Raw genomic sequence first — 12782 nt, 5'->3', positions numbered from 1 at the left:
AACAGAACTAGCTGTGTCAGACCACCAGAGATACTTTTACAAAGACTGAGTTGTTCTTACCTGATACAGATAAATGAGTTGCTGCAATACCTCCTCTTTGTATCATGGAAACGTCACCCACAGTGAAAGTCAGGAACTGTTCACTCATACCTGAATGTCCTTTCACTCCTGCCCTGGTGAAGCATCGCTCCCTTGCTGTGAAATTTTTTTCTACCATAACTCACCTGACATTGCTGCTCCCTTCAGTGTACAGCAGTCCCTCACTAGCAGTCTTTAAAGCAATATGATCTTTTCCCTCTACTGCTGCGGAGCACTAGAGGGGTCACTAGCTCCCATTCTTACTAAAGCTTATCATCACCAAAAATGAAGGTGAGTCTCTTGCACTCTGTCTGCCCATGACTTGAAACAGTCAAGTCGAGTCTGGCTATGGCAATGAGATTTTTTTTACTGGGCAGAAGTTAACAGACAGCTTGAGCCAACCTAATTGCATGCTGTATGTTCCCTGATATCCTTCATGCTGGCTCCATGACAGACTACTACAATTAATCCAGAAGAAAATGTATAAATTTGTAATCTGTCAGGTCAACAAAGCTGAATAAACTCAGTAAAAGTTTTCAAGACGAGACTGAGCCAACACAAGGACAAGCATAGTAGCATGGGGCAAGAACAAACAGGACCTCCTTCTTTTAATATCAGGAGCTATTAAGAACAGTTAGAAACAGTTCAAATATCTCAAGTAAATCCCATGTAGTCTTTTGCTAGCTTGCTAGTGTAGAAAAAAGAAAACAACCAAAATTAACAACCAAAACCCATTAGCTGCGTAAGATTCACAGCAGCAGTGCATCCTCAAGAAGTTTGTGGCACACGTTCTAAAGACATGAGCCAGTGAGGTATCCTTCAGGAAATGTGTTTTTATAGAAAGCAAAGCACAGAACATAACCTTCAGGTAGAAACTGACCTAATAATTTCAGAGAAGAAAGGGACTACTCATTTGTGATGAAAAAAATTCAAGTAGGAGATTGCACATTATAAACAGGGAAGAGACATACTGAAATCTTACAATGTCATGGCAGCAAGGAGGGAATGACAGGTTTTAGAGTATGATATTGCTTGTATCAATGTTTGGGACCCTCAGCCCTGGAATATCTGCCTCTCTTTGCAAACATCTGTCCTACTTCTCTACTACAGAAGAGATGAAAGGAAATGCTGCGAGGAGTTCCTTGACATTACAAGAAAATAAAAAATCCAAAACCCAAGGGTATGACCTTGGCACATATTTCTAAGACAGACATATACACGAGTCCTCTCTCATATAAAAACTGGCAGATGGATGCATCCCCAAACACAACAGGCACAGCCTAATCAGTATAAAAGTCATTATGGACCCAGTTTTCCTCTAGCATTTTAATTTTGTACCACTGTAAACTCATAAACTTTACCAGGACAGATTCTAATTTACACTACTACAAATGGAATCAGAATGAGGACAAAATACAGGAGAGGGGTCAGCATACACCTGGCCCTATAAATCAGGTTTTTTTTAAGCATTAAGGGAACAGATTTTTTTTAAAAGTATTTACCTGACATTCAAGAGGCAAGAGAGAAAAAAACACCTCTAAAGTTAGGCACAACATATACTTTCAAAGACTGTCAGTCACAAAGCAGGAAGAGATTGCTGGCATCAGCAAATTGTTTTGGCTTTCGAGCATCTGCAGCATGAGATGAATGCCATCATGACTAATGGGATTTCCCATTAAACATGGCCTAAGGAAAGCAGACATCTCAGAAAACAAATCAACACTTTATATAAATATATTTATGACTAAAATTTGATTTACTTTTTTTGTATGAAGCTGACTACAATATACTCACTTATTACGAATACAGCATAAGAAATGCTACTGTACCTTATTTATTTGTACTTGCAAACCTTTGCTGACTACATAACCAATACTACAGAGAAAGTGCTATCACAGCAGCTAGGTCAAAACTCAACATTCACACAGTGTAAGACTTAGGGAAAAGAAAAATAAAGCAGAGTATTAATAAAAGGCAAAGAAAATATCATGTAACTGCATTTAGAAGTGATGGTAAATCTCTGTCATTCCAGCTTTGCATTTTCTACCATGATTATGGTCCTAAAGTCATCTATCAATCACATCCACTCCAGTTTGTTTTTCCTTACAGAGGAGGGCAGACATATTTCTTCTCTGAACTGCCCCACCAAGCTAATGTGGCATGCACCCCAGCCTACCTGAGTCTAAGTGCCACGGGTCCGTAGCAGCCGACATTGGTGGGATGGTGAGTGGAGATGCTCCACAGTTGGATTCCACCAGTTCTCCTTGGATGTGGACGTGAGAGGAGGCGTTGGTAGGTCTCAGAGCTGCTTTGAGTGGAGCGATCTGGTTGAACTGTACTCTCGACAGGCAGCCAGTGAATCCTGGGGTGTTGTATTTATATATATCTTGGTCAATCTTCCCAATTTCTATGTGAAATTAAGGGGAAAAAAATAATCAAAACAATTCACTGCTTTGGAAAGCACAGTTGGTCTGAACACTTGATTCCCAGAGCTCAGTTCCCAAGTCCCTTTCTTGGGAGACTGAGAATGTGTCAGACCCTGCCAGGTTTCTTTACATTTCATTATAGATGGAACCCTCCAGGCCTTGATGTGACTCGGTTTCACTGCTATGCTATCATTAAAATGAAAGGCCAGCGTGAAGGAGTCATCAGGGAACAAAGAGCCAGGAAAAAAGACCCTTCCCCAAGAAGAGGTGGCGAAAGAGAAGGTAGAGGGACAGTCATCGCTAGGGTCTCTCCTCCCACCTGAAGCTGCTGCTGCAAGAGATGCCCCTTCCTTCACCCTGGCCCATCACCCTCCAGCCCCTCTCGGTGGGCTGGGACTACTCCTGTTCACTCCAGTGCCCGTCCTGTCTCCTCGCCAGGAGAACAAGTGTCCTTCACCAGAAGACAGTGTCCCTTCAGCCTGAGGCAGAAAACCACCCCTCTCTGGCCTCCTGCTTTCCCCCACACTGGCAAGAAGTGGCAGGAGCCCATCCACCCCTGGTGCAGGCTGAGGAGCAGCGTGCGTGCTCCCGCGCCTCCGCGACAGGGCTTATGTCATCTGAGAGTGTGCCGCAAGTCGGCCATTTTGCAGCTCGCCGCTGTGGGCTGACAGGCCAGCTGGTGGCTGGCGTCCATGAGCAGAGCACAGGGCTCTGCCACTGCTCTCTAAACCAGCCGTCATCCCCCCAAGCCTGAGTCGCTTTCTCCCTTCTAAGCCACCAGTTAAAACGATCCTGAAATGGTAGCCATAAAATGTGGCACATGCCTTTACTACTCAGGAACGTGCAGGCTGCTCGTGGCTGTTTTATTTCTGCCAGGACTTGTTGCGACAGCCTGAGTCACAACCAAAAGAAAACCATCTCTCTGTCAGCTGGCTGCGTTAGAGAGGGTATTAACATTTCAAAGCCTCGCTGTGGTGTCTAATATAGTATTTACATGGCAGTGAGGAATTTGGCTTCCTTTCTTCTACGGCAGCGCAACGTAAATGAAAATGACAACATGGCAGCATCGTGTCTGTGCTGTACCAGACAGTATTGCTCCAGAGGCACTGAGATGCTTCAAACCTCCTTCCTCTGGGTTGCCAGGGACAGGAGTTAACGTCTGGCCCTTGAAGTCACTGGAAACAGTCCTATTGAGCTGCACGAAACAAGACGGTATCCCAGGGAGAGGGAACAGGGAGCAGCCCCAGGTGGTTCAAACGCAAGCGTTTCAGATAGGAACAATGAAAAGAGTTTGAAAAATGGTGTTTCTGGAATAAAAAAGAATGGCTATAAATCACAAGATCACATCATAAAAAAAGAAAGGAAAACAGGTGGGACAGAGAAGGTTCTCCTGAGAGGCATGAGAAGAAAGTGAGAAAGAGTTTTATTGTAAGACTTTGAGAAGACCTGGGAACCAAAGCACATTTGGGTTTGAGATTTGCTACCAAAAAAGATCAAATCAGAATTAGTATAAAATGCATTACAAATCTTTGGCGTGAGTCTGTGTTCAGTTCTAATCAAACCAGAATCAATTATATGAGTTCTGGGCTGCTGTCTGGGCTCCCTAAAAACTACCATGATACATATGTCAGTGCCATTCTGAAGAGTACTGAGCGTTTGCATCAGGGATGTGTACAAGGAGTTTCAAGTCTACAAACCACACAGGTCTTTTCAAGTATACTTTATTTTCTGGGTTTACAGATTAAACATGAAGTGGGGGAAACCGGTCAAATCTTGAGCACAATTAAAACATCTGTTTTGACACAGAGCTAAGCTGTACCTTTTCTGTCTTTGCAACCATATTAGAATGATAAGCATACAACATTTAAGTACCCCCTCGCCAGCATCAGGATGCAAAAGAAGATGCATAATCTGAAAATTACTAGAGTTAGATCCTTATGTGATCCACTGTACAGTAATAGATTTATTGTCCCCCACCCCCCCTTTCGCTTTTCCTTCTTGTTTGAGAACATCCTCATTTCTCTACTACTGCTTATCCAGTCTGTATCAATATTAGAGCCACATTTCACAAGCTGCCAGTGAGCAGTGACTGTCACCTGTGACAAAGTGGAGACATGCTCAGGACTCAGCTAGAGACTAGCTTAAATGCATTAAAATCGTTGTATTTGTCACATGGGTCTTTCATCCAGCTCTCCTTTAAGAAAGTGGCTTGACCAAGCAGTTAGCATCATCTCCTTCAAAAATTTGATTGCAAGTAAAAAAATGCACATGTGCACACACACTTTCTCTAGTTAGTAGAAAACCTGTACAAAAGCCAGAGTTCATGCATTTGAATGCTACTCGTAGACCATACCACTCAGACAAGGTCCCTATCTGACCACAATATTCACTGTCTCTTACTTCTATAAAATATTCATGGTATATTCAGTGAATAGCTGCAATTTTGAGTAATCCTTATAATCTAAGAAACAACTAGAAGAACGTATTTCTCTTTAAGCACTGTAACCACTATCAGTAACAGTTTAGTGATTACCTTTTATTCATATTTTTATATATTCCATGGAACTTCATGCAGAAATGCTAATAGCCTCCCACTCACAATCCTAAATGACAAGAACAAAAATCCATGAATATGATTGTGCTACTTTAGCAACTTCAGCATCATTCTTCTCTAACTCCATGAATAATAAGTGATGAATACTAGATCCTGAAAGAATTAAAGAAAAAAAAAAACAACAAAAACCCCCTAACACGGCACCTTTCTGAAGATCTGCAACATTCCACAAATGATGGTTGTGCAAGTCACCTCATGCAAATTTTCCAGCAGCTCACATCACATCAGTGCTCAAACAAGATGGATCGACTTGTATGACCGTGAGCACGTTCCTTCCCATGCGCATCCCATGGGGCTCAAAACACCGATACTCTCTGATGTTAGGCCATTATAGTTTGCTTCCCTGTGTCTTTGAGCCTGCTATAAACCCATCCCTGGAGAGTGTAATGATTATATAATGAAATATGCCATTGCTGTCATGACTAAAATTCAATTTTCTCCCTATAACAAAGGAGGAAGAAAAAGAAAAGAAGATGACAATCACATTATTTAAAATAAAGGGAAATGTACAATGCAACTACTTAGCATTGTTCTAATTTTCAGCATATGAGCTACTGCAAAGTCATATAGGTATTATACTATATAGTATTATCATTACCTAATAGCAACATTAGTATTATTGCTTTCAGATCTGATGCAGCAATCTTCTGCTGGCACCCTCCCCACAAGCATTTTTGTAACGAATGACTTCCAAAAATACCACTTAATGACCTTTTTTAACTTCTGCTGGTTTTAACCATTTGCTCCCTCGACCACATAACCTGCTGACTTGAGATGAAGACCATTATTACAAGACTATTTGTATACTGCACTGCAGTATACAAATCCCTAACACTGAACATTCACACAATAATTATGCAACTGCCTACCCAGATTACTCAACATTTTAAAAATGTCTATTGCTAGTGAACAATATACTAAGAACTTCACAGATGTTGCCCCATGTCTTGTGTGTTATCATTAACTTAAGATATATTTAACATCAATCACTTGTTATTTATGTTTTATTATTTCTTTAACAGTAAAAAGATACAGAAATTTAATCTTCAGTTACTCATTTTGATTTCAGGGCTTATTTTCCACAGCTGTGGCAGAAACATACCACACAGTAATAAAAATAGTACTATTTCTCTATTGAAAATTATGTGCTACTACTGAAGAAGCTTTCTTCCACCTAGGTGAAAAGATGTAAAGAACATCTATTTTCAAGCATGCTTTTGACACAAGGCACCATTAATGAGTACACAACAAGTTGAAATTCATTATTCTATGAATCTAGAGGAAAACAAGAAAAAATAAATTGTATAGAGGAAAAAATGGTGGCTGGACCTGTGCATAAGTAATAAATGTATAAGTGGCACATATCAATACTAATCATTGTAATTAGGTTATCTGTTTTTAAGACTTTTTGCCCTTACCACACTACCCGTAGATGCAGAGTTGGGGGTCCTGCCTAGGCATTACTAGAAGAAAAACAAATAAACAATTTGCTTCAAATCATTACCAAAGTTGACCTAGTTAGCATGCATCTGATGAGCTACTTGGAGAAATAGACACACCGCCAAATATAGTTTTTATCTATCTACTCTCTCTCTCCTTTCTCTACTTTCCATATCTACCAGTAAAAGATTTATAGAGTAGCTCAAAGGGCCGTGGCGCTTCTAATAGCACAAAAGGTTATAGCACTGCTGGAAAGGTCCAGCTCAGCTTAATTCTACAATTTATTTTTTATACATTCTTGTAGCATCACTTAGAAAGACTAGAGAAAAATGACAACCTGATTTAGCAGAAAAAAAGAAGATGTGTTTGGTGCCACAGCCCTAAGCAGGTTTTTGATAGATGAAACATAAATGCTTTCTATTTATGTAATCTTCCCCATGTGAGGATCCTAGACAGATTTGCAAGTACACAAGGCTCTGCAGCACAAAGCCATACAATCCAGCACAGCACTGTGCCGTCGTGCCACACGTGGAAAGACAACCTCCGACTGTATTATGCTGACCTTGGAAAGAGGGAGAGGAGAGCGAGACAGCTGTGAGGGAAGAGAGAAACACTCCCACTGCAAATCTTTGTAAACCTACAAAAACCATTTTTATTAAACATACATGCTGAACATCTTTGCTGAATACGTTTTCTGTTCTAGCTGATCTGTACACTTTTTTTCTTTATAGGACTCTGAAATGCAGATCGATACAGAAAGTTATAATAAATTCTGAATCTCGCATAGTGTTCAATACATACAGAGAGGATCAAGGCATCTATTTATTGTGAATTATGTTCCATTAGGAAGGAAACGTAACAGAACTTGAAGTACAGTTTGTGGGTACATACAACAATGTATGTAATAAATATCCTGTTATGAATTCCCTTGGAATTTTCCAGTGATGCCCTTCAAAGTAGAAATAATGCATAGCTAAGGGTAGTTCTAGCGCAGCAAGGCTCTCGGTAAATGTTATAGCCATTTAGCTTTTCTTTCTTCTTTGACAGTGAGACAGCTCTGCCTGAAGTAGCACATAGCAGGACAGGGAGAAGAAAAGCACTATAGACTGGAGTGATTTTGGTTGTGACAGAAGATGCCTTTTAAACAAAGGAAAGTCTCAGCAGCACAACCAAAGCCCTTTCAGTTCAATTTACTAAAGACTATTTCTTACACAATTTACACAAGACACCATTTGAGTTTTGCTTTGAAAATGGTGAAAAATCCAGCTGTTTGGATTTAGGACAATGACCTATTTATATGTGCCCATTTACGCCCAGAAATACAACAGCTTAATGATTCTGGAGAGTAGCCATATCAGTAGTGGGAGAAGTCCAACTTTGCCACAGGGCACTATTTCTGGCGGAACTACCACGATGCTCTGCTACTTCACTTAAGATTAAGCATCCACTCAGCGAGTAGACAGAAGGTAATCCGTTATAAATCTCTATAACCCTTCAGCTAGCTGTACTAAATTGAGCCTAAATTATCTCTATATAATATTTTAATAGACTGCACAGGTGAATTCGCCGATTCAATTAAATGAACCACTAATTGCTTTTGGGTCAACCTCAGTGATAGATTTTCTCTTCGAAATAAAGCACCATGTGCTCTCTTGTCCCCTGTACTTAGAAAGAGATCTTGTTACATTACCCGCTACTCAAAGATCAGCCCAATCAGCATCTTAAGCATCTCTGTGTTACTGCGTCAGGCTCCACATAACAGAAAGCAGTTTAAACTCCGCTGAAAGAAAGCTATTGATTTCAAGAAGTCACAGTCCACTGAGATTACTAAAGCACTTTCTCTTATTTGCAGTATTTGATGCCTAGATGGAGCAGTTCAGTGCAACATTGAACCCTAGCACATGCAGATACTTGAGGACTGACGTGGTGTAAAAAACCCGAGAAAATAAATAAATTAGCTTGAATCACATACAGTACACATTCACAGGGAGAACCTATTTGGGGTGGTATATACCTGCTAGACCAAAGCCACAGGGCTGCAAAGTCCATGTCAGGAGCAACTACTATACAACCAAAAGGGGGATAACACCAGACAAAGGGAAAATTATGTTCTGACACATTGCCTGGGTCTTCCGATGAACATCCTCCAGTATGAAGATCTTGCACCTGTTTGCTTACTGGCTGTTTATATCTTCTCTATCCTAAGAGAAGCAATCTCTACAAAAAAAGCATATTACTACCAATTAACTGTGTAAATACCAAGTGTGATACCAGATACGCTACACACCTGTAGTACGAAGCAAAGAAGCTAAAATCCCAGAATGATGTTTAATGAACTGTAGCTAATGTAAAACCGCAAGGTACATACAGGCACTGAACTAAGCTACTGTAAATACCTTCCATGGCCCTCAAACTTCCCTGGCTTTTAATTTAAGTCTCTCAATTAAAATTCAGAAGTGGTACAAACCAAGTATAAAACAACAGGAACTTTCTTTTGTCTGTTACTCAAAACTGAGCTAGTGCACACTGCTCTCTGGACACTCATATCAGTGGAACAAGATGTTCATTTATGGAGAACTTGTTACAGGGGTGCTGGGGGCAGCAAAACGGCGAGCGGCTGCTGAGAACAGGGACTTGAGCTTCACAGGACCCAAGTGCAAACAACTATCGATTAGTCTTTATGCAAAAACTGAAATCCCGCATAGCAGACCACTTTTTCAGCCCACAGGTCTGCAAGGGCCAGGCGGTATCTGGATGCCTCCCCACGTCCTCTTCCTATCACGCTAATAGGCTTAAGGTGCCCAGGGGCCTGCGGGGATGGAATAAATGTGAGAAGCTGCAGGGTGGCCTCCAGCGAGAGACTCACTGTCCCCTTTGCCCTGGACCTCTGATCAGATCCTCAGGTCAGATACCTTCAGACACATCTGATTGCTTTCCAGAGCCTTCGGATGCTGCCCACAGCACGGCCCTATCGAGTGACATGGTCCTTCTGTGGCTATTTTAACTTTCTCTTTGTAACTTTATGTCACTGTAACTTTTATGGTTTTCTTTTATAAGAAATTATAGCTTGTATGGAATAATTCTGTTTAGACAGTTTATGTCTAGACTGACAAACTCACTGACCACCCACTGAAATATGGAGAAGATGCTATTTGTGGTGTATGAAGCACTGTGCCAAAAACCAAAGGAAATAACATTAACCCAGCAGTACCAACTGATAGTGTTGCAAACACATGGTGCTTTCATTTGCTGTCTGACGCTTAAGAAATGGCCTTATCCACGGTGCAAGCAAGAGAAAAATTACTTATGAAGACTGTAACAGCTCAGAGCATGTTTCAGTTGCAGTGACAGCTTTATCAGCATTGCTGAAACAAAGGCCATTTCTTTATGAAATGTTCCTGATACTTTCTGCACAAGCTGGAAATGATCGAACCAGGTGAAAAATACACAGGATTAGAGAACCTGAGCTGGCCTGGAAGCTGCACCGTGGGCCTGGAGCGCTTCCAAAATCCAGCCCCTGGCAGAGGAGTTACAGCTTTTGGGTCACGCTGTAATGGAGACAGTAAATCAAGGATGTGAAATGTACTCCTATCAGAGTCCCATTATTGCACAAATAATAAAGACTAGTGCTGGACTGCAGCTCCTCAGTCAAAAAAGGGACTGTGAAGAACGCTATGAAATGGAGATGTTATTTGACAGCAGCCTGGTTTCACGTTGCCACAAATGAAGAGGGTTTGAGAATAACAAGTTGGATTTTTTTTTTTCTGCTCTCCTGTACTGATCATATAGTTACTGAATGTTTCAAGATTTCATACTGGATGTATGATCATCTGTAATTTTCCATTTTAAAATTTCACATGTAGCCAACAGCAGTTATTATTCAGGAATTCACCACCCTCAGTAAATTTGCAGATGACACCAAGCTGGGCGGAAGTGTTGATCTGCCTGAGGGTAGGGAGGCCATGCAGAGGGATTTAGACAGACTAGATTGATGGGCCAAGGCAAACTGTATGAGTTTCAATAAGGCCAAATGCCGGGTCTTACACTTTGGCCACAACAACCCTCACCAACACTACAGGCTTGGGGAGGAGTGGCTGGAAAGCTGCTCATCAGAGAGGGACCTGGGGTTGTTGACTGACAGCCAGCTGAACATGAGGCAGCAGTGTGCCCAGGTGGCCAAGAAGGCCAATGGCATCCTGGCCTGTATCAGGAATAGTGTAGCGAGTAGGACCAGGCAGGTGATTTTACCCCTGTATTCGGCACTGGTGAAGCTGCATGATGAGCCCTGTATTCAGTCTTGGGCCTTTCACCACAAGAAGGACATTGAGGCCCCAGAGCATGTACGAAGGGCAACGAAACTGGTGAGGGGCCTGGAGCATGTCTTATGAGGAGTGGCTGAGGGAACTGGGGTGTTTAGCCTGGAGAAAAGGAGGCTGAGGGGAGACCTTACCGCTCTCTACAACTATCTGAAAGGACGTTGTAGAGAGGTGGGAGTCGACCTGTTCTGTCAAGTAACAGGTGACAGAACAAGATGAAATGGCTTCAAGTTGCACCAAGGGAAGTTTCGATTGGATATAAAGAAGAGTTTCTTTACTGAAAGGGTCATCAGGCATTGGAACGCATTACCCAGGGCAGTGGTGGAGTCCCCATCCCTGGAGGTATTTAAGAGTTGTGTTGATATAGTGCTTTGGGATATGGTTTAGTGGTGTGCTTGTCAGTGTTAGGTTAATGACTGGACTAGATGATCCTACAGGTCTTTTCCAATCTAGGAAATTCTGTGATTCTGTAATTCACACTGCCTTTTAACAAAAAGGGAATTAACTGATGCTGCAAGGTTCTTATTAATTGCCTTGTAAAACCCCACAAAACTAAGGCCAACTGTAAAAGTGAACATTACTCTTTCAAGGAAACAAGTATTTTTTTTTGACTACTATTGACTCGCTGTATAACCCTGAGTCTATCACTTCAGATACTCACGCCAAACTCTACCCCTGCCTCTTAGTAGGACACAGAGAATTCCCCCTAGCCTCTAGTTGGGATGTTTCTCACTTGAGATGTTTTGAGATCTAAGTCAAAAAGGTATGGGCATTGCTTTTGAATATAAAAATAGAATGAAATAGTTTTTTTAAACATCCCACAAACTTCTCATGACTTTGGAAAGGTCACTAATGGAGGAACAGACCATATGACACATTTCCATTGATAAAAAAGAAAGCTCTCCCAAGGGTAATGGAACAATACAAAATCAGGGCAAAAGAGAAGAAATACGAAGTTTCTAGAGCCCCTTTTGGTTCCAATAAATGATTCTTAACATGCAGACATCAACGAGAAGTCTTGATTTTAGCAGAAGTCTCCAAATGTTCCTACTGAAGAGCGGCCCCTGAGAAGCATTCACCTGGATGCAGAACCTCAGTGGGAGTGAACAGTCAGCTCTGTGCCAGTGGGACCAAAAACCCCACGGGTTTGGGGGAAGAGTGACCTCACCGTGCATTACCCTTTATAACCAACTGTGAGTGGTAATACAGTCATTTCATAAACTTCTGCAGCTTTTTATTTCTCCTCTAGACAACTAATCATTCTCCCTGGGCACCCATGGTAAAAAGCTCAGCCGGTTGTTTAGAGCAGGAATCCCAAATGTTAGGAGAGCTAAAAAGAAAGGACATCTACCTAGACGACAGCCTGAGCTGACAGAACCAGGCACACTAATATTGTTCAATCAGGCTGTACCACGTACCTTGACTGCAAACCCTCCTGCGGGCTAGTGGAAATCTTTTGACTGACAAGCAAAGTGCTCAGTATCCGGGGATGTAACCCAGGCTACAGAAATCAGCAGTTCTCAAGGCAAAACTGCATAAGAGGTATCTCACTGTTAGCTTCAAGAACAATGATTTTTTTTTCTACCCCATCCTCTCTTCTCTTCACATGATGCAAGAGCAATGGGATCATGGGTGGAGGGCAGCAGCAGGAGAGCCACCACCAGGTGTTTCATCCACAACAAAGAATTAAATGTCTCATCTACTTTTTGTCTGCAGGGAGGCTCTAACAGAGTGAGAGGAAGGAGATGATGGGGGAGGAGAAGAAATTATACAGCTGAAATTTCTTTTAACAAAAAAACCCAACCCACAAATCTAAAGGACTGCAGAATAACTGAGTAATTTTATCATCACAGATAACACTATGAAAAAATAAAAGTTGTTATCACAGACAAAACATCCTCAGAATTG

General features: G+C 41.6%; 1 protein-coding gene across 1 annotated transcript in view; it reads right to left on the bottom strand.

Annotated features, from left to right (window-relative positions):
- The window catches only part of CNTNAP2 (contactin associated protein-like 2), a 335871-nt gene that overhangs the window by 15357 nt on the left and 307732 nt on the right, over positions 1-12782 (bottom strand). Inside the window, exon 12 of the mRNA XM_009895048.1 lies at positions 2255-2485. Coding sequence (XP_009893350.1) covers positions 2255-2485 — 231 coding nt within the window. The remainder of the gene's footprint in view (positions 1-2254; positions 2486-12782) is intronic.

The sequence above is a fragment of the Charadrius vociferus genome, unplaced genomic scaffold, assembly GCF_000708025.1.
Source record: "Charadrius vociferus isolate BGI_N301 unplaced genomic scaffold, ASM70802v2 scaffold101, whole genome shotgun sequence".
Lineage (NCBI taxonomy): Eukaryota > Metazoa > Chordata > Aves > Charadriiformes > Charadriidae > Charadrius > Charadrius vociferus.
Note: the sequence above shows the minus strand (reverse complement) of the source record. Positions and strands in the feature narration are given on the sequence as shown.